General features: G+C 50.9%; 1 protein-coding gene across 5 annotated transcripts in view; it reads left to right on the top strand.

Annotated features, from left to right (window-relative positions):
• The window catches only part of SLC7A1 (solute carrier family 7 member 1), a 64,539-nt gene that overhangs the window by 27,087 nt on the left and 15,144 nt on the right, over positions 1-22,308 (top strand). For 4 of the 5 annotated variants that reach the window (XM_019736541.2, XM_019736542.2, XM_019736543.2 and 1 more), the window contains 4 exons: positions 3,150-3,245; positions 12,947-13,330; positions 15,630-15,788; positions 17,423-17,597. In XM_019736541.2, the coding sequence (XP_019592100.1) occupies positions 12,961-13,330; positions 15,630-15,788; positions 17,423-17,597 (704 nt within the window). In that variant the 5' untranslated portion in view covers positions 3,150-3,245; positions 12,947-12,960. The remainder of the gene's footprint in view (positions 1-3,149; positions 3,246-12,946; positions 13,331-15,629; positions 15,789-17,422; positions 17,598-22,308) is intronic. The other variant, XM_019736545.2, reaches the window with a different exon arrangement.

Here is a 22,308-nt window from a genome sequence, read left to right as displayed (position 1 = left end):
TAGGTGTGACGTGTATGTTGCATTCTCATGACTCTTTTTAGTAAGTGAATGTTCAGGTCTGAAAAAATGGAATGAATTGGTTGGAGGGTTCATGGATTAAAGATAAGCAGTACTAATGAACTTACATGCCGTGCGTTCCAATCCGACCCATTGATCTTGATGATTCAGCCTGGCTTGCTGTGTGGTGCGCTGTCCTCTCTTCAGGACGGTGAAGTTGAGTGTGAGCTGCTGGTAGGGCAGGACAGTAAGTGAGCAGTGGTCACTGGCAGGAGCCTGCGGGAGCCTGTGTCGGGCAGGGCTGAGCCCCCGTCCCTGGGCGCCCCATAAGGCAGTGGCTCTCAAACTCTTTGGTCTGAGTGCCCTCACGCTCTTAGACTATCGAGGGCTCCCACAGCTCTGGCTTAGGTGGGTCTGTGTATCACTGTTTATCCCATTACAAATATTCGTGTATCAGTCCAATGAAAATTATATCAATAAACCATTCTATATGAACATAACTAACATTTTTTGAAAAATAACTTTTCCAAAACAAGAAAAGTGTAATAGGGGTGTCATCTTACACATTTCCAAATCTGCTTAATGTTTAGTTTCATAGACGGCGGTGGGTTCTGTCTGCTTGTGCGTCAGGCGGGTTGGATGTGCTATTTTAGTTGAAATATATAAAGAAACGACGGCCTCAGGGATGCCCTCTTGTGTACTACAGAGCAGTCTGTCCTGCCTCAGCCTGTTACCTGTGGAGGAGTCTGTCCCACTGCATTACCACCTGGATGAATTTTACACATCTGCGAAATTGACACCGTTCATTTCATCATGTTATGTTTTTGTAAAAATCACATTTATTACTATCACTACCATTGTCAAGAGAAATCTCTTTAAGTTTTAGGAAGCTGTTGAGATCTTGGTGATGAATGCAAGTTTTCCAAAATCCTATTTTTTTGCTAGAAAGCTCAAATTTTATCATTGGCAACAGAGATTTCCAGTTGTTTGCCTTCTAGATTCTGCTCCTTTTATTCCAGAGTTTTCTTCTCAAGGTACTGATCCAGTCACGGCTCTCAGTGTCCCTCCCTCCCTCCCTCCTTCCTCCCCTTCTTCCCTCCCTCCCTCCCTCCCTCCCACAATAATAAAGCATGGTTTTCTTGGCTTGACCTTAAAGACTTTGATGACTTCACCCCCAGACCCAGCACCCTGACTGTTTCCAGCCTTGTTTCTACATTTTTGGGGTGTGTGGGCGGGTGCCTTAAAACAACACAGGTTTGTCACCTGACGGTTTTGGAGGTTGGTTTTGGAGGTTACGTCTGAAATAGGTCTCACTGGTGTTGCCAGGGCTGTGTTTCTTTAAGACTCTTGAGAGAGAATCCGGTTCCTCATTTCCCATCTTCTAGAGGGCCGGCCTTCCTCGGCTCGTTGCTCCCCCCCCCACACACACACACACAGAGCCAGCAAGGCTGGTGGAGCCTGTGTCCCACTGCGTCCCCCTGACACTCTCCCACTCCGTCTTCTGTCTTTTAAGGACCCTGGTGATTACCCTGGGCCCACCCTGGGAAAATCTCCCCATCTCAAAGTCAGCTGATAAATCTCTTTGTTCCTTCTGCAACCTTAATTCCCCCTGGTCAGGGAAACTAGTATAGTTACATGTTCCTGGGATTAGGATTTGACCACAGGTGCTGATGGGGGGCATTTTTCTGGCTGTCACTCTCAAGACAGGCGCTCATATGAATTGGCACCTGGGAGCCCATCTCACAGTAGGATGTCTGTATGTCTGTCTCCTCCCTCGGACTGTGAACCTGAGCCTTACTCATCATTGTTTCTCTCAGTGCTCTGTGGTACCTGGCACATGACATAGAGCATCAAAAAATAGCAAAGTGTTGACAGTTTTGGACATTTGATTATGGGCTGTGTTTGAGTGAATGTCCAGCTTCTTTGCTGTGATAATGGCATCACTGTCAGGTCGGGGAGTGTCATTCTTAGGGGTTACCGAAATGCTTAGAGGTCAAGTGTGTCTTGGTAGCAATCGTATCTCGCTCGCATCGGGTTCATGAGAAAAGTGTCTCTTTCTAGAAAGATAAAGCAAATATGCCAAAATGTTAAATATTGGCAAATGCAGATGAGAAGTATGTAAATGTTCATTTAGTTCTTCTGTAAGTTGGGGTGTTTTCAAAATAGAAAGTGGAAAAGAATGTAATATTGATGTGGAAGGAATGTCCGAACAGTATCAGTTAGGATGGAACAGGATTCCCATTGTTGGAAAGCTCGTTTGCTGCTGTGGAAGTTAGAACACTCTGGCTGTTGATGACATCTCTGTGGCCTTTTGGGCATAATAATCTTCTCTGGGTTCACATTAGGTGCAACTCACATTCAGGAAGCTTAATGAAACCTCCAGCTACTAGGTGAGTGTGTGAGGATGTGCAAAGGAGACAAGATGAGAAAAAGGACTTCCTAAGCCTCAGCTAGAAGGTTCTTCTTAGCATGCCCTCTGGAGATGGGCAGAGTGACTCCGCATTCAGGCATGGGGACTCCAGTCACTCCTTCTGCGACTGCAGGCCACGCCCCCAGGCACGACAATGGTGCACATCCTACTTGTAGAACAGTCTGTGGCCCGTCTGGAAGTGATCAGGGCAGTGCATGCTTGGTGCCGTGTGTCAGCTGGTGGGAGCGCTGCATCGTGAAACGGCGGGCTGTACAGCTTGGAGTCCAGTTTCCTGAAGGAACCAGCTAAAGGTTTCTGTCCCCACTGACCTCAGTTCTCAGTGCCAGTGTCAGGAGAGGGTTCACTCTGCTCGTGGCCTCGGAGCCCTCACATACCCACCTCCACGCCCTAGATTTGTGGAAATCGCCCGTGTGGGAGATGCTTCGGCAGCCTTGTTATTTGAATTCTGATCTGTTTGTTGAGGTGATGTGGTAGAATCTCTGAGTTGGAGGTCATCTCGTCCGGTCTCCTGTCTCCTGAAGTCCCTCCGTGACACCCCTGCCCCATGATGCTCAGGTCTGGTGATGTGCCCCTCACCTCCTCAGCCCTTCGTCCTGCCTTCAGTTGGTGGGACAGCTGGGGTGTCCTTGCGCGTGCTGAGCAGAACTTCCAGAAGCAGTTCTCCTGGAGCAGCCCCAGGCCCGGAGGTTCTGGCGTCTGACGTCTCTTCTTTGCCCCTCAGGAGCCTGAAGCCCTCATCTCATCCCTCCTGAGACGTCTTTGCTCCACGACCCAGGCGTCAGGTGACAAGGTGACAAGGCCTCGCATCGCACCCCAGGTACAGTCAGCTCTTCAGCTCCCCAGAGGGATGAGTGTCACTTGCGTGCTGGAATATGTTGTTCACTTAGACCTTCAGACGGCTGTTAATGTTTTAAGTGAACTGACAATAAAATCCCTCAGTTGTCGCCCTTTTAAAATTTATAACTGCTGTGCTTTTTCAGACTCATCTAGCACTGGCTTCTCATCAGAAAACAGGTTTGCCTTTTCACCATGGTGGGTTTCTTCAATTCCTCCATTTCCTTCCACTGGAACGCTTAGCATCCTGCAGCGGGTGAGCCCGTCTGCACAGGTGCCTGGCTGCGGCCGTGCTGCGGAGAGGATGGGCCACGGCCCTGGGCGCCCTGTGCTCCATGTGGGTGCTGGTGTGCAGTGTACCCGGGATGCCTCCAGCCTTGTTTCTGCCTTTGGCTCTGGGAGGCTTTGCATTTCTCAAGGTCAAAGGCTGGCTCCAGTTTCTCCCTTGCTCCCAAACTGTTCGTCTTGCCCCTGTTCCTTTCCCTCTTCTGTCTTTCACTCCTTTACTTAAGAATTCTCCTGTAGCTTGTTCTTGGGTTTAGGTGCTGTAGAGCAGTGTGTTTCAGGCAGGTCCTCGGGCTCCCAGAGTCCTGAGGGGGCACAGGAGCCAGGCGGGCACGGCGGGGTGAGGTGCAGGGTAGCCAGGGGGCCTTGGCACCCCCACCCCTCTTTAAATAAAGAGCAGCTCCAGTTTCATCTGATTCTCATTTGGGTTTGACATAGGATGTAGTTTGGGAGGAAAGGGTTTTGCTGTTAAAATACTTGAAGGCTTTTGTTCCAGTTATTTTTCAATTAAAAAAAAGTTGACCCTGTAGAGAGAGATTTCATCATTATCACTGTTTATTTATCACACACACACACAAAATGGAGGTTGTTTCTCAGGGTGTGAGTGTGTTTGTCTAAAGAACCCACCTGACAGCCTTCTGGCTCCTCTTCTTACGGTGCCCAGGGGCCGCCCATGCTCCTAGTGCCGAGCCTACAGCCCTATTAGGGGTGCGCATACAGTGGGGACCAGCGGCCCATGCGGAGTGTTTCCTCAGCAGGACTTCGTGGGGGATGTAGCCAGTGGCCTTTGCCAGCGGCTCTGAGTTGCTACTCTGACCTAGACGGAAGGAGGAGGGGCTTCCCGAGCTCCTAGTTCTGGGGGCGGGTGGGGGAGTGGTTACGGCTCTAAGTAATGTTGGAGGCTGCTGCAACCTTGTAACTGTCAGGAGCAAAGGTGGAGAGTTACCAGGTGTACTTTCCCAAAGATAGTCAGGAAGATTAGGTCCTTGCCAGAAGGGAAGTGGGAGGGGGCTCCCCGAGTGCCAGGAGCCACTGTAAGCCTCCGATATTCTTTTCTTTCCTTCTCCTTCCGGCAATTATTTAGTAAAAGGGCTTAGAGTGAGTACTTCTGCATTCTTCCTCGTCCTGCTGCAACAGTCAGATGCCCCTCGGCGGTGGTAGCAGACATTCTCCCTCTGTTACCTAACACCAGACCTGGTGGGGGGTGAGTGTTCCTCTGAGTGAAAAGCCTACATCAGACTGTTCTGTCTTGCGGTGAACAGTGCTAGGACCACATGCATGGGAAGCCCTCGATGGCTCTTAGGTCCTTGGGCACAGGTCCTGAACTGTGTCTAAATCGGGACTCCACAACCTGCTAGACACCACTGGATGTCGCCCCTTCTTGGGTGAAGAGATGCAAACCAGATGACAGAAGTGGTGCGTCTCCTGGCCTTTCGGTCTCTCGCCAAGCCTGTGTGTGCTCTTTGGGTGCTCAGTCTCCTCCAGCCAGGAGGGTGGAGGCTCCGTTCGCTCCCTCATTCCCTGAGCACCTAGGAGGGGGCGGCACGTAGGGGCCGTGAGATACGTATTTGTTGACCGGATGGGTGGTTGCTTGTGTCTTCCTGCCCAGCCTGTGACCACCCTGAGAGCAGAGACTAGAACTGCGGCACAGCGTAGATACACAATTTTTAAAAACTGAAAACATAGCCATTTGGTGTATGCCATTCTTCCAGAAGGAGGAAACTGTTTCCCAGTCAGCCTTAACGAAGGAAAAATAAGTTTCGGGTGAAGTAAAGGTTAAGTCAACCATCGAAGCTGAGAAGGTGAAAGAAATGCTGAGGCCCTGACGTTTTGCTCAGAGAATGAATGCAAACTCATTACCTCCTGGCTGCTGGGACCATGGCTTAGTCAGAATAGATCTCCCACATGTAACAGCTCCAACACACAGCTGTTTCTCCAAGTTTCTCTGGTCAGGAGACGTAGTGCAGCGGAGCTGGTGCTGTGCTGAGTCCCGCAAGGCTGCCCTCAGGTGCTGACCGGGGCCGGGTTCTCATCTGGAGGCTCGGCTGGGGTGGAATCTATTTCCGTGCTCCCCTGGGTCCTTGGCCAAATCCAGTTCCTGTGGTTGTCGCACTTAGGGCCCCCGCCTCTTGCTGGCTGACCTGAAGGCCACCTGCAGTTCGTTGCCACGTGGGTTTTCCCAGCATGGCCACTGAGCTCATCAAGCCAGCAAGGACAGCCGGCCAGCAGGGTGGGGCCTTAGGTGACTTAACATGGTCACGGGAGAGACGTCATCCCCTCTGTCCCAGCAAGTTCCAGCCCCACCCACACTCACACCAGGAGGCCACCTTAGAGTGGCCACCGCAGGCCACCGCTCCTGAACGCTCCTTGACAGGAGGGATGGAGCAGTGGTTCCCATCTGCTGTCCATGTTCTGAAAAATTGTTGTGCTCCTTTCCTTTTCCCAAAGTGACTCATGATTTTCAATCTTTTGAGGGGTCATAACTCTGCAGGGTCCTTCTATCCTTCCCACCAACGTGGATGTGCTTGTGCCCAGCTCCACAACATTGCGGGTTAACCTGCTTTTCGTGAGCTGCCTTAGAGCCCAAATGTGGCTTTGCATTGTTTGTGTCGGAAAATGTGGCCCGAGTCTCAAGTGACTGCCTCGTCGGTGAACTTCTAGGAGGAGAGATGGGCTTCTCTGTGGCAGTGGGGCATCTAGGGGGCATAGGGGTGGGGAGGAAGTTGCAAAGTCTGTTCGCAGCCTTTTGCTCCTTAAAAACAGCAGAAGTCTGTGCTGTCTCCCTTCATTCTCTGAAGGTAGAGCCTTATTGTTGTAAAGCAGTAACCGGAAGGGGAGAAGCATCAGATAACTGCAGTCTGGGTGACTGAATGTTGGCGTATTGAGATCTCTGGGATCAAGTGTAGGGAGCCTGGAGTGACAGGCTGTGGTTAGATTGCCCTGAAGCCTTCCATTAAAGCAGAGCAGGTGGCACTGCCTGTGACGTACGCTGCACATATGGCCCATGTGCCATGCTGCTGTACTGCCACCGCCCAGCTCTCGCCTTGTGGCAGTAACTGCATTTGTCCACCACTGGGCTGCTTCACGCGTCCCTGATTTTAGCCCCGCTGTCCGGTCGGTCCTCTCCTGGGCTTCGACCATCCCGGTGCTCACAGGCCCTCGTTAGCCATTTGTTTCTGATGCCTCCAAGTGACTTCAGACAGATTGAGTCCCATTCTAACAGAGAGCGTTCTGTGACCGCCGAGTAGGACGTTTCCTCCAAGTTTATTACATAAAAAGAAAGTGTCCCGTCCCGGTGGAAAAACACGGCGAGCAGTTGCTGCACTGAAGACAGGCAAGGTGGTGAACCAGGCCAGGAGGCTGTGACGTTGCTTTCAAATTTCAAATGCTTTTCTTTGGGGGTGAGTGTCTGGAATTTTGGCCACCCGTGAAGTACGGTTGCAAATGGGACAGCCAGACCTATCATAGAATGTGGCATTTCCTGCTTAGGGGTTGTCTGTGCATGACATGTGCCGTGGAGATAATCCCCATGGTAACCAAGGGTGTGTTCTCAGGGCTCTTTGAGGAAAAAACAGGGACTGGGAGCAAATGGCAGGTAAGTATGAAAGGGTAGCATTTGCTTGTGCAAAATGGTGCTTTGTAGTTGGATTGAAAGACCGCGTTCAAAGGCCAGCGTATTGATTTGCTGCCCCAAAAAGAAGGCTGAGGCACGAGCACCTGGCAGGCCCAGGCTGTTTCCTCCTCCTGTCTGTCCTTCACAGCGCGACCAGAGCAGTCCTCTCGGCACTGTTTTGTTGATGCCCTTGCTTTGCATAAAGTTTTTACATCTGAGTAAAGTATAAGTCCCTCCGCCAGCCATGTGAGACCCTTCTGCCCGCTCCACACACCTGCAATGGGCCTCACCTGTCACTGTCTGATGGATGTCACCTGCAGCTCAGGGGCCTGTGTTTTATGTACGCCCCCCACCTCCTTAGGGTGCAACGTGCTGAAAGGTGAGAGGTCAGTGCCGCTCATATGATCTTTTCTGATTTCAGGCTCGTTCCCCAAATGATACAGATTTAGGCTCAGAGAAATATCTAGGGACAGCCTGTGAGAGGTGAGACAACTGCCCAGTACAAATTCTCTGCTCTGGGCTGTGTTTCTAGGTAAAAATGACTGGATATCTACAATTTCATATGGTTCCACCTAATCCTACATGAAAGACTTTACTCTGCAGCCAGGGCTGGTCGAGTTTCCTCATTGTTTTCTGGGTCAGCCCTCCATGAATTCCTTTCTTTTCACACTTACATTTGGAAATTTCCCAGCATGTACAAAGGTAGAGAGAAAGCGACATGAAGCCATGTGCCCAGTTACCCATGTCTCTGAGAAGGACGCGTGACATGGGTTAGCTTGTCTGTGGGCTGACCCTCTTCCCCTCTTGTTTTCACTTGTTTGTTTGTTTCATTAAAAGAGATTTCCTTCCCTTTAATTTAGAAGCAGTACACACTCATAGAAAAATTGTCAAAATGCTGAAAATAAAAAATGCCCATAATCTCCCACTCAGAGACAACACCCTCAATTTTCCTTCCAGATCATTCTTCACATACACTTATATTCATATGTTATTATTTTTAAGGGGCACTGTACATGCTGCTTTGACGCTTCCCCCGTTTGTATCAGAGACATTACTGCAGCATCATATTTACTGCATCTGCTCTGTCAAGCTCTCGCCTCCACGTGCCTTTTCTAAGTCTCTCCTCCCTGTGTGGGCCTGGTTGGGCCCTGCTGCCCAAATTATAGCCAACTGTCCATCTCCACAGGTTCATACCTGCAGGCTCAACCAACTGCGGATGGGAAAGATTTGAAAACAAAAGTGACGTTGGCGCTGACGGGCACTGTGTAGTCAGGCCTATGATGGTTGTGTCTGTACTGAGCATGTGCAGGCTTTTTCTTCGTCATCAGTCTCCTGAACAATAGAGTGTAACAAGTATTTATATAGCATTTGTGTTGCATTAGGTGCTATAAGTCATGTAGAGGTGACTCGGAGGACAGGGAGGACGTGGAGTTCACATGCAAATACTACACTATTTCATATGAGAGACGTGAGCATCCGCGGGTTTTGTTATCCCAGGGGGGCCTGGAAGCAGCCTCCGTGGGTACTGAGGGACGACTGGGCCTCGTTCTCCTCAGTCCCAGGTAAAGGTCCCAGGGCGTCGAAGCCAGTGGCGCTTAGCCCGCGCGGGAGGGACGTGCGTGCCTCGTGTTGGTTACGTGCCCCTTGTGAATAGTACTCCACGTAATCTTTTGCAGGGGTGTCGGCCTTCGTGAAAAGGTCGTCAGTAACGCACATCAACCTTTTTATTTGTAGGGTTACAGACAGGGTGACAAACAAACTAAGAATCGTGAGGCTGCAGGGAGTGTAAGCTTGGACGAAGTTGAGCCAGTTGGGCCCCTGGGGTGGAATAGTGCTTCTGGAATCAGATGACGCAGCTTCAAATCCTGGCTCCGCTACTTACAAGTCAGGTGACTGTGGGCAGTGTTGGCTGAACACTTACTGGGTTGTGAAGCTGACTACAAATGGTGGGCGCTGTGCGGTTCCGCCACCGCGTTGGAACGTGTGCCGGGGAAAAGCCGCGGTACCTGTAGGCTGTGGATTTAGAAAAGCCTAAGTGTCTTTATAACTGAGGGTTCTGGCTAGATGCAAAGACGTGCCTGGTGGATTTCCGGGCTTTCTGCCTGTGTCCTCACTTGATGAGATGAACCTTTTCTCCCCGTGAAAGTAGTAGTCTCTGAGATGGACAGTTGCGCCTTCTCCTGGTCTCACACTTGCCCCGTGGAGCCCTGTCACCCTGTCGGCCTCCCCACCCTGACACACTTGCTTCCTGGGGGTCAGACTGTGGGCTGAGGCATTTCCTGAAACCCTGGCTGTGTCGGGTGCAGGTGTGAGAGAGTGAATTTTGGTGGAATTTATTTATATCCTCAGCATGTCCCTTGCTGCTTGGGGTCAGACAAATAAGACTCTGGGGGGCTTTAAAAGAGTCCCGGTTCCCAAGTCACCATTTCAGTGGAGGCAGACGGACTCCTGCTTGCTGCCCAGTGGGGACATGTGGGTGTGAGCCTGCCCCTGACCCTTGTTTTGTATTTTTGACCCCTCCTCCCACTCCTATACTTGTGGCTCAGCTGTCACCTTCTTATCTCCTTTCACAATTCCATGTCTACTTCTTGGGGGGCCCCATGTTGAGTGCCTACCAGGCCTCTCTACACTCTGGTTTTTTGTGTTTTTTTTTTTAAGTTTTTGCACCTGGGCCTCCTAACATCTGGGGGGAAGTGGAGATCCGGCTTTGAGAACACTTCCTTCAGCACAGGTTTTCTTCCTTGCCCTGAGTCTCCTTCTCCCTCAATGGCCGGTGTCCTGGAAGCTCCTTCCTTGGGCCCCTTCTGCCACCTGGTTGCCGCTCACTCAGCCTGAGCTTTCTGCTTCCTTCCTTGTTAAATTCGCATGTGCTCTGGAGCCCTCCAGGTGCCGGGGACAGTCACCCCCACGCCTGCTGTGTGCTTGGCCAGCTGCTCGTGACTACTGGCTACCAGTGGGGTCCCATAAGGCTAGCACCCCAGTGAAGACCTGCTTTCTTTAGCCCGGGGAGATGTACAGCACAGTGTACATCCTGTTGCAATGACAGATTTTACTCTGATGGCTCCCACCAGGGGCCTGGGCCATTCTAAAGACTGTCACTCACGTAAAGGAAAAGCCGAAGTTTTCATTTAGTAAAATGTCAATATTAAGATTTTGTTCCTAGTAAATGTACCAGCCTATGTCAGACCCCTTCCCCTCCCTCCCTGAAGCCATTAAGCTGGACTTTTTCAGGGATAGAGCTAGTGTTAAATTGGAGAGTGAAAAAATTGTATCATTCCCCGCTGCCCCCGACAACCTTCATCAGAAACGTACAAGCACAGCATAGAAAAGCCTTTCTTTATCTCTGAAATCATTTTACTCCTATTGTTCTGTAGGGATCTAGGAAAAAACTTGGCCTTAGAACTGCTGTGGGAAAGGGACAGATTTTCTTAGTTTTCTAGGAGACCATCTGACGTAAGTGCTCTAATAATCAATGTGTAGGGAGTAAGATGGATCATTGTTGCGAGATTTCTGTCAAAACCTCTGAGAAGTAGGTGTTGACCCCTGCACAACTTCCTCCCTGTCAGAAATGGGAACCTGACTCCCAGCTGCCTCTGGCAACTTGGCTGCATCCCCCTTTCCAAGCCGCCTGGGCCCTCGGCTCACCCGCTCTGAGGCCTGGCAAGGAAATCCCATCGAACTGTCTTTGCCTTGTGCTTGGCTTTTATTGTTTTGGGGAGAGAATCACTTATTAACCGAAAACTACACCGCGGAGAGGACGGGAGCAGGCAGGCGGTCGCTGGTTGTTAGTCACGCCTGCCGAGCAAGGTGAAAACAATACAGGTAATGGGGAGCTTTTCACCCTCACCTCCCTGTAAGCTCCCCGCCAAACCCCAGCATGTCCCCAGCCATAGCCTTCTCTGCCAAGGGTTGCACTGAAATGTCACATCTTCCCTTTGAACTTGCTACCCAAGCAATTGTTTGCTGTTAAATTTGTTGTGATTTACAACTTGCCTGGAGAAAATCCAGTTGAGTCCAGAAGGAAGAAAAGGAAAGGCAATTCCAGGACGAGTGACTGGCTGGGCTCATGGGGACAGCCCTGTGGCCTCCCCAGGCCCTGTGGCCCAGGCAGGTCCTCACACCTGCCGCCCTCAAGCCACTCGGAACCCTCGCTTGCCTGGGACACCCACGTCCCCCAGAATGTGCTCCTGACCTGAGAGCTCTCAAGAACAGGCCGGTGTGTGTGGTGCTGATGGCCCCTGGGAAGCCACTGCCCCTGTGCTGGTGCTTCCCTTGTTCTGTCACCTGCCTTCTTCCGCTCGTGTCAGAGCTGGCGTCCAGTTTCCCTGCTAAATTAGGAAATGATCTTTCCTCATTTCCTCCCTCCTTCCACCCCCCGACGACATCATAAGGTCGTTTCCTTCCTACCTGTAAAGCCAGAGCCTCAGGGCTCCGTGACCTTGTCTGACGCGGCTCTTGGAGTTTTTTCCTCCTCTTTGTGCAAAGGGGACCACGTGGGATGATTCTCCTCCTTGGGCCTGTCAGGTAAAGTGCAGAAAGGACCGACGCCTGCCTCCGTGAGCTGGAGCTGGCCAGGGACGTGACCCATGCAGCGGGCCCTGCCCTGGGGCCAGGAGGGGGCCAGCCTGCCCTGTGCCCCGGTGGCCGGGGCTGCCAGGACATGGCAGCAGCCGAGTGTTGTAGGTGCTTAGTATGGACTATGCTAGGTCTGCGAGCTCCGTGCAGACTTGCGTTTTCCAGTGACTTCATTGTAGCCACATGTGTCCCTCCTCTGTGATTCGTCGGCGTTTTTCTCCGGATTAGGCTGGGGCTGTGGGTTTGGGGAGTAGGCCCGTAGGTGGGGTGCCCCTCGTCCCATCATGCAACCAGCATCACCTCACTGTACAGTGACTCTTTTCTCTTTGGGAGGAAGTCACTGTGGGCAGCCTACACTTCAGGGTGGCAGCTTAGTCCCACGTCCTTGAGGGTAGGTGCCGGGACCTGCTGGCCACGGGCTCCCGGCAGTCTCCCCTCGGAACGAGCCTCGCAGGAAGGTTGGCCTGTGTGCCACAGGAGAGCCCCTAAACGCTGGCCTGGGTGCTGTTTGTGACGGGCGGCTTCCTGGGCCCATGCCTCATGTGAAGGATGGATGACGTGAGCCGTACGTGAACATGTACTCAGGAGTGTGTCATATACACATCGGGCCAACATTTTGGTCTGGGAGGAGTAGTAGTTAGAAAAGGCCCCAACTTATAGTAATTCAACATTTTTCTGCCCTGGAACTAATTCTGTGTTAACTTTAAAGTGGAAACAGCTCGGTCCTTGTCCCCAGGGATCCCAGAAGGTTCTAAAAAGCATTGTCGTTGCTGTTCGAGGCCTCTGGGTTTTAATAATTAAACTCCAGTGTGGTTTGGTTTGCTGCCCCCTAACAGTACACTCGGAACAACATCCCTTTTTCCTGATAAATTGCATCATTATTGAGGGCGGGAACAGTGCCATTAATACGTGTTTCCTGTACTACATAGTTTCTGTTGCGTACAAGGTTTCAGGTAAGCACTGACAGAAACGTGGGTGCTGAGACGCGAGGGGAAGGCAGCTGCTGCCCTGGCCCCGGGGCTGTGCGTGGGAGCTTAGCCTCGGGCCGGGCGGGCCTGGGTGGAAGTTCTGGTGGTGGAATTCTGAGATTTCAACCATTTTAGCGGCAAGGGACAATAAGGGACCTCGTCACTGTCTGCGTGGCGATAAGAGGGGTTCGAGGGTGAAAGCAGTGCTGGTGATGTGACACCCTGTTCCTTTTGTCCCGGCAGACTCGATTGGCAGAATGGGCTGCCAGGCGCTGCTCCATGTCGGCCAGCAGATGCTCAGGCGAAAGGTGGTGGACTGCAGCCGGGAGGACAGCCGGCTATCCCGCTGCCTGAACACCTTCGACCTGGTGGCGCTGGGCGTGGGCAGCACGCTGGGTGCTGGCGTGTACGTGCTGGCCGGAGCTGTGGCCCGTGAGAACGCGGGTCCAGCCATCGTCATCTCCTTCCTGATCGCCGCGCTGGCCTCGGTGCTGGCCGGCCTGTGCTATGGGGAGTTCGGTGCTCGCGTCCCCAAGACCGGCTCGGCCTACCTGTACAGCTACGTCACCGTCGGGGAGCTCTGGGCCTTCATCACTGGGTGGAATCTTATCCTGTCCTACATCATCGGTGAGCCCCCCTTCTGTGATCCCCGCCTCCCGAGCATGGTGGGGCCCCACTTGGCTCCCCAAATAGATCGAGTCCAGCTCCTCCCCAGAGGCCCCCTTCTCGCCTCGCTGCTGTCCGTCTCCCCGTGTCCCTTTACGAAAGGCAGAGGCAGCCTTGCGGGCACCACTGCCCCCTCTGGCCTGGGCCCTGGACTAACAGTCAGGGGTGTCAGGGCTTAATGGGGACAAGCCACGCCACACGGTCATTCCTGTTAACGCAAGAGATGTAGAATCTGTGGGACATTTCTAGTTAGTTTCAAAGGAGTGTCTCCTTTAGTTAGTATTCACTTTTGACTACTAGAGTAAATTCATCAGACACAGAGGAATGGGGGAAATACAGAAGAATATAAAGAAGAAAGTAGAAATTACCCAATCTGAGAACCCGGAGAAACTAATTCTCTCATTCATTCATTCATTCATTCATTCTCTCAACACGTATTTATTGTGCCTTTGCCGTGTGCCAGGCGTTTTGCTACATGCTAGGGACACAGTGGCGGAAAAGGCAGCCTGAGTTCGGAGGAGCTGACTGTCGAGGGATTTCACTGCTGTTCACATCCTCGTGCACTGAAGCGCATACTTCTGATACCGTGTGCTCTTTACTTATAAAACAACGTATAGTAAACAGTTGTCACATTTTAACTGGTTTTCCACAGTACTTATGTTCCTAATGGTTGAATCCATTCTATAGAAACACACACCTGAATAAAAGAATAACCAAAGGATTTGAGTGGCCAGTTCACAGAAGTAGAAATACAAATAGCCATTAAACATTCTATTTATATTTTATTGGCTTTTTGTCATGTTATCAAAAGACAGTGGGATGTGGTGAGTTGAGCCGTGGGTCCCGGGAACGTCGTGTGTGGTGCTGCCTGCTGGGACGGCGGCCCTGGGCCCCTGTGTGGGGCGCCCACCAACACATGACCAGGCCGGCACCTTCCCTTTCCTTTCAGCCCTGCGGTGTCTGTTCGAAAATAAAATTCATAACAATGAATTTTTGGGGGTGTTTAGTCAGCACACAGCCACACACGCTCACACGGCCCGGGTCCCTTGGTGGGAAAGCAGCTGTGTTAAATGCACTTTATGCTTCCAGAGGCTTTTCCTGGAGAGTTGCTTACCTGTGGGGTCACTGTGTGTCGCTGCGTGTGCTCCTCAGCCTTAGCCACTGGGGAGGGTAGTGCTTCCAGCCAGGGGTTGTGAAGCCCTGTCTCAGCCAGCCGGGGGGCATTGGGGGCCCATCAGCACTGACCGGCCTCTGGGGGAGATGGGGACACCATGTTTCTTCACTGGGTGGAGGCCTTGATGGACAGAATTCCTAATTGGCGGGCTGCTCAGGGTGAAGAAACGCGGTTAGATTTTTGAGTGGTTGGGCAAGTACTTACTATGAGACCAAATAGCAAGATGGAGTCTCTGCAGCTCACTCTGGCCGGTTCCCGGGGGTGATCCAGACCACAATCATTGGCAAGGCCCCCTGTGAAAGGAAAGGAAAATGCTGTATGTGAATCCTGGAATTTTAGCGGCATTTCCTAAAAAATAGCGCTGTAAAAGCAGTGACTTTATTCAGAGAGAGAGAACAGTCAAATGCTGTTGCCTGCATGTGCACTCCTCATGGTGGAGTGTGGGTAAGGGGAGAATGAAGAGAGCCAGGCTTTGTCTGTGGGCAGGCGCTTGGGGACTTATGGGTGTGCGTCCAGGGTCAGGCACAAGGTGACAGAGGTGGCTCCCCTGCTCGGGGTATGCAGGTGACTGTTGCTGAGGTGACGGTCAGCCACTGCAGGTGTCCCTGGCCCCCTCTTGCAGGAGGCAGGTCCTGTCAGCTGTGATGCTAGGAGGGTCTTGGAAAAGGAGCTTCTGAGCAAGGCTCACTGCAACCCGTAAGGGCATCGAGAAATCCATTTCACGGCTTGCCACCAGGAAATAAAATAGGTAGAATTGAATCAAAACCATGCGAGTGCTTCTCAGTGGTAACATTGTTTTGTAAACCCTTTATTTCTCGTTACATATTTGAAACAGAAGTATACATGTAGGTGTGGGTAGTGGTGGAAAACACAGCTCTGTCCAGGCCCTAGAAGCCTGCTGGTACTTTTCACTGCACCGTGAACACTAACTGACCCTTTCCTGAGTTTGCACTTGCTGGGGTCTGGCTGCCGCTGCAGAATCCACTGTACCCTCTGTGACCCTGCACGGATGCCATCGTCCAGCTTGGTGACACATGCTGTCAGTCATTTCCCTTCACTGTCCTCTGGTGTGTGTGTTTGTGACAGGTACTTCAAGTGTGGCAAGAGCATGGAGTGCAACGTTTGACGAGCTGATTGGCAAACCCATTGGGGAGTTCTCGCGAACACACATGGCTCTGAACGCCCCCGGAGTGCTGGCCGAAAACCCAGACATCTTTTCTGTGGTTATAATTCTCATCCTAACAGGTAATGCCACACAGTGAGAGAGCAGGTTGGAGATGGGGTCTGAGGTACAGGACAGGCTCCCGTTAAGCTGGTTTCTTCCGTTTTGTCCCCCCACCAACTTTCTTTTTCCTTTTTGTAATTAATAGACACCTTTTTTTTGTCTTAATGGCTTCTGATAGATTCACATAGGGTTGGGTTATTTAATAGCTGCTTGAGTTGTGTGTCATTTAATTAAAAGAGACCCTCAGGGTTTCATGTGACTGTGGAGTAAGATCTTAGTACTGCAGGCTTTTTTACAAGTGACCCAGGAACACAAACTCTTTTGACCCCAAATGGTGGATAGATGACCATTTGGAAAGGAAAGTTGGCGTTGGTCAGCCAGGCGATGGAGGAAGGAGCCCTGTCTGGGACTGACGGGCGCCTCGGGCGGCAGCGACCTCAGGGTGCTCTCACCTAATCGCCCTCCTCACACCCTCGAAGGTGCAGAATATAAAAATTCCAGATACGGCTTGCACGCAGCTGATGGCAGCTTCTTCTTACTGACACTTAGCCAAGTCTCAGCCACTAGGGTGGGAGTTTTGTTAACATAAACATTAAGCTGAGCAGACAAATTCTCCTTTGAGGTTAGAAAATCTTGCTTAGGTTTTCAAGACAATGTATCTTGTTTTGCCCACTGAGTAATTGAAATCATTTCGCACAGGCCAGTCTCAGCAGTATTTCTGGTCCAGTTGGCAGGAACATGTATCAGAAATTAAGTTTGCACTCCGCAGATTTTCCAAAACACGAGTGGGAGGGACGTGGAAGGAAACAGCGAGTGTGAGGTAGTGTTGCCTGGGATGAGCTGCCCGGTTCTCTCCTCAGAACTCAGTCTGTTACGTGGAGCAGTCTTTATTGTGAAGTGTATAAAAGACCTCATAGCAAAGCAGTGATCTCAATGCTTAAATGGTGGCCGTGCGTCCCCCAGGCCCTTGCCCTGCCTCGTGGCCCAGCCGAGAGTTAGCCGTCGGCGTCCCCAGGTGCGCGTTCACCCCACGGTGGTCCTGTGCTGTCATTTGGCTCCTGCGTGTTTTTATCACCTGGTGTTTTTTTAAATGTGAGTTTCCGAGCTCGCACGAGTCCAGCGTAGTGTTTCCTGTGCACTGAGTCCAAGGTGGGGACTGTGTGTGATGGGTTCCACAGCCACAGACACTTGTCACGGCTGACAGGGCTACACCCCAAGTCAATCCGGATAATTTCCTCATCCGAAAAACTCGTTCTACCCAGAAACCGAGCAAAGTATCTCCTCCTTGAAGAAAATACATTCCTGCACCACAGGGTGGCTCTCAGTCACCTACTTTAGTGAGGGGGAGGGGAGGGTTCAGGCCCTCACTTCACCCCCTCTCCAGGGGGCGGTGGGCTGTGGGGTTCCCGTCTGCGGCACCTGGTCCCCCCACTGGTGTCCTCAATAGTATTCAACACCCCAGGACGTCGCTAGTTTTGATCCTTGCCTCTAGAAAATCATGAATTCAGCCTATCCCCAGAGGCTCACAGAAGTCTTCAGAGGTTTGATGCCATCTGAAGTCTTCTGAAGTCACCGTCTCGTCCTTGTGTCGTCCCGGGAAGGACTTGCCTGGTCTGAGGTTAACACTCAGTGTCCTGTTTATGCACGTTCTCAGGACTTTTAACTCTCGGTGTGAAAGAGTCAGCCATGGTCAACAAAATATTCACTTGTGTCAACGTCCTGGTCCTGGGTTTCATCATGGTGTCCGGATTTGTGAAAGGGTCCATTAAAAACTGGCAGCTCACCGAGGAGGACATCCGGAACACGTCCGGGAGCCTCTGCTTGAACAAGTGAGTCTCCCGTCGGTCCCACATGTGGCCGTTCGTGTATTTGGGGGGTGCAGTTGGCTGGAACCATAAGAGCTTTTTTATAAAATGTGATTTGAGTATTTTGTTCATATTTTTTTATGGAAGAGAAGTAGCCGAGGGTGTTTTACTAGTTTGAAATTTTTGTTAAATTTTACTTCCCTGCACTTAGAACATTGTGTAACAAAGGAAGCTATGGGAGAAAACGGAATCTTCGTTCTAATTCCGAAATCATGTAACCATAACTCCGAAATGAGGACCATGTCACACTCACTAAGTAATCCCTTTTTTTCTCATAATCTGTTTCATGACCATCCTCTGAGTTTTGTGTTCAGAAAAGATTTTCTCTGCAATACCCTGGTGATAGCACTTTATTTTGAAATGCCTTCCTATTTAATAACTCAGAAGAGAGAAGAAATCTGTGGAACTTTTATCAAACGTTTTCAGAATTACTAAAGTATCAAAATGTGGTTATAATAATCTCTTTCTCCCACACTTGACTTAGATTGCGTCAACTCTGAAAGACAGTGGCCCCAGCCCCCTGATGTGTCTAGCTCAGGTCACCCAGGGTTAGAGGCAGGTGACAGGCCAGCACTCCACACTCTGCCTCAGGCCTCACTGACAAACTCAGTGAACCCTCACTGACAAACTCGTATTATCAAGGACACAAAAGCCAAACAATTATAATGTATCCTTTTGATCTTTTTTGTCAGATTTTCAGGTGGATCTTAGGGTCCTGGGATGGAGAAAGGGGAGCTTAGTTTTGCCTACGATTGTATTTTAATTATAGCTAAAAGCTAAACTGCTTGGATAAAGAGACTCTTTTCAAATGCGGCTTTAAAATGCTGTCTCGGGTCCTGAAATGAGCAGTCTGGTTGGCTGGCCAGCACGCTGTACACGGGGTCATCCACCGGGTGTTCCGTCTTCCACAATGTGTTGTCCTCATCTGCCTGATGAGACCTGGGCTGTGGGCACAGGCAGATCCAGCTGTCCCAGAAAGGGAGTGAGAGTGTGGCACAGTGCCCGGTGCTTTTGAGGACAGATCTGGAAGACACACGTCCCTTCTGCTCCATTTCCCTGGCCAGAGTCCAGTAGGCAGCCCTGTCTAGCTGCAAGGGGACCTGGGGAATGAGGGCTCACACACCAACTTGGCTGCTGGTTAAGGGCCAAGTGCCCAGTGGTCTGGTCAGTGGGAAGACGTTGATGTGTGACTAGTTCACAACCAGAAGGCAAACAGGAGACTGGAATTAAATGCATGAAACTTGACTAACTCTATTATTACATGGTTAATAGTTCAAATAAAGAGAGCCTTCTTTTGGGGACTAAACTCTGTTCCAGAGAAATGAGTACCTTAAATATATCCTTCCCAAGCATTCCTGAGTCCTATTTATGCCAAATTTACTGGTGCCCATTCATTCAGGGTGGAGTAAAACCAACTCAAAATATGCTTTGAAGAAGCAGTAGACTTTGAAAACTTTGGGCGCCTGTTTTATTGGTTGCCATTTACAGGTCAGGAATGAAATATGCAGGACACTTCTTGTTTCCTGGTTGTCAGTCAAGATTTAATTGTATAGTTATTATGAAGAGATTGTCTGTCCCAGCCCATGGTATTAACTGTCATTGGTCATCTTCACACTGCGTGTCCTGGCCTCCCAGACAAAGTGGCGTGTGTTTGCCCGGCCCCTTTGTCCTGGGTGGGGCCCCTTCCGTTATATCTGCCCCCAGCCCTGGGGACACAGCCAGTGAGGGCGGTGGGTCAGCCCTTTTAAGAGGTAGAGTGCACTGGGACAGGGGGTGGCTTGCTCTTTCGTTTTATCAAAACCTGTAAGATTCCTCCTTTTTTCTTTTTTTTTTTTAACCTGCTGTAGCTTTGTGTTCTGACAATGGCCACACACAGTCTTGCATGGAATTATCTCTCTGAGGTGGTAGAGTATTTCCCAATCAAACCACAGCGCGGAGGGCCTTCAGGCTGTGGGCGTTGGGAGGCAGTTGTGATGGTACGGTGCTTGCTTCATGGCTGGCTGGCTGCAAAGGCCTCTGGGAGCCTGTGAGTCGGTCTGTCCCTGTCTGGGGTAGAAGTGTTATCCTGCAGTCTAGCTGGTTCCCACTGTCTTCAACTTGCGATCCCTCTGGCTTCCTTATCCAGTGTCCTGGAGACAGGTGACATAGTGAGAGGGAAGCGTCAGCACCACGGGAATCTATGGGGAGCCTTTTGTTGGATGGTGTCCGTCAGTTAGGATGGGGACCCAAAATGACATTGGCTTCCACAAGATAAAGGTTTAGTTCTTTTAAGCCAACTTGTTCAACATATTGCTTTGGTGGGCCAGGACTCCGGTTCTTCCATCTGTGGCTTTGCCCGTGGGCCACGTCGCCAAGGTCACGCAGGTCCCGATGCTGCTGGCACTCCAGCCCCCGCCAGCAGGAAGGAAACGAGAGAAGTAGCCAGCACCCCCCACCCCCACTCCCACTTCATTCCCCTGACGTGTTTCAGGAGATGATACACTATGTCTGCTTAAATCAAGGGGCTGTACCTCAGGTGGAGAATCTGAGAAGCATAGTCACTTTATTCTAGTGGTCCTGTGCCTAGCTAAAATAATTGAGTCCCATTACTGTGTAGGGGACCGCAAGTGTGGCTTTTGGGGACAATTAGAAGTTTATGTCAGGGTGGTAAGTGGAAGTTACGGGATCCGAGTCCTAGTGAAGGACGGTTACTGCTAATTCAGTGGTAAAAGCCCCGCTGGGAGACGCCGCCCCTGCCACTTCAGTAGCTCCCTGTCAAGTTCCCACCCCGGGCGCAGGGGTGTTCGTGAGCATGGACATCTTTTCCCCACTCCCGTTCCTGGTTGTTCTCTGTGCCGACTTCCCAGTAACCGGTTGAGCGGCTGGCAGTCTGGTCACCCAGATTGCAGGGGAAGGGCACTGAGCTAAGCTCTGGGTTTAAGCTGCTGTGTCTCGAGGTGACGTTTGCCACATGGTGGCCATGCAGCCCCTGTGAGCCTGCACTCCCGTTGTGTAAGTTGCCAGATGACAAGTGGGCACAACCACCACATGCAGATAACAGGTTAATTTTTGATTATATGTGAAGAACCTTTTAAAAAATAGTTCTAAGTGTTTTGGTTTGAAGCTATACAGAGCGGGTTCTGTGGTGGTTTTATATTGATACTCTGCCAATGAGATCAGTAACAGCCAAAGTGTCTTAAAAGTTGACTTTAATTTTTTCAGTAGGCAATATATCCACATGGCTCGTATGTTGTAACATAAACAAGGTTTACATGGAGAAGTCTTGTTCCCACCCTAGTCTTCATGTGCCGCCCTCTCCCACCCCCGTAGGTAATCACGTTTATTATTGTGTGTATATTATTGTGTTTATTATTGTGTGTATAAGCTTCCAGCTTTTATTTATATAAATACAAGCAATGGCAAACATTTATTATGCATATTACATGTTATATACATTTATATTTATCATGCATACTGTTATCTATATTTACATATATTATGCATATTATATATTACATGTACACATATATCCCCCCCCCCCGGGGTTTCCACAAGAACTAGTGTTCTATAGCCACTTGTCTGCACCTGCATTTTTCACTTACCAGCATATTAGGTATTTCACGTCAGGACCTTGTTCTTTTTTCTAATTGATTTGCCAGTACCCGAGCCTCACTAACATCAGTGTGCAGTGACGGGGGAGCAGACCCAGTGGTACCACAGTCAGTGGGGGCGAGCTTCCAGAGTTCACGTACAGACATCCTTTGACGTGTTGCTCACATTCCTTCGGCTCTGAGGGTTCTCTGACGACACCCCCCCTACAATCCTGAGAAGCTCCGGAAGATGCCTTTGTTTTGCTTCCGTATTGCTCGGCTAGTTACCCACAGCTCCCTGCACCTTCTCTCCATGCTCATGTATTTCCGCTTCGCCTGTCTGTGTGACAAGGCAGGTTCCAGCCTTAGCCCTCACCTGCACGTCCCTCCCTGCACTTGCCTCTTCCCTTAAAATGGAAGGCTGGAAGCCTTTTCCGGTGCCGCTGCCTCATGGCTGCTTCAAGAGAACCTGCCGAGCATGGCATTCGTTGTCTTCGTGGCCGTCCCAGGACCCTCAGCACGGAGGGCACGCAGAGGCACGTGGGCATCTGGAGGCCTTCCTGCTCCCATCCGTCTGTCCCGGCAGCGACAGGGGCCCCAGGCCCACCTCAGGGACTTGGCACAGACGTTCTCGTTCTTGCAGTTGTGTCCAGGAGTCACAGGATCTGCCGGGAGGCAGCCCCCCCCAGAAAACATCCTGACCTTGGGTCCCCCTCTCCTTTGGTCATCTCATCCCTCCTCTTCTGAGCTATTTGGCCATCAACTGTTTTGTTTTAAGCTTCGATCACTTCCTCATAGATGTCAGCTCCCCGGGGTGTTCCCTGCTCTTTATGATTCGTGGACCCTGTGGGAGCGGCTGCCAGCTGGGCACCCGGGAGGCAGTGTGGACTGTGGACCTCGCCTTGCTGACTGGGCAGCCCTGGGATGCCATTTTTGTTGCTGGGTTGGCAGTTTATTTTAGTCAGACTTTAAGATGACAGACTTCCAACAGTTTTCCCCACATCTGTCACGTACATGTCTCTTGGGGTTTCCCTCACATTGCTGCCAAACCATAGTATGTCCCGCAGTTAGGAACTTCTTCCCACTTCACTTCCAGTGGTTCCATG

This window comes from Rhinolophus sinicus, linkage group LG04, assembly GCF_036562045.2.
Source record: "Rhinolophus sinicus isolate RSC01 linkage group LG04, ASM3656204v1, whole genome shotgun sequence".
Lineage (NCBI taxonomy): Eukaryota > Metazoa > Chordata > Mammalia > Chiroptera > Rhinolophidae > Rhinolophus > Rhinolophus sinicus.
The sequence above is the reverse complement of the archived record's forward strand: the minus strand, read 5'-3'. Positions and strand labels throughout refer to the sequence as shown.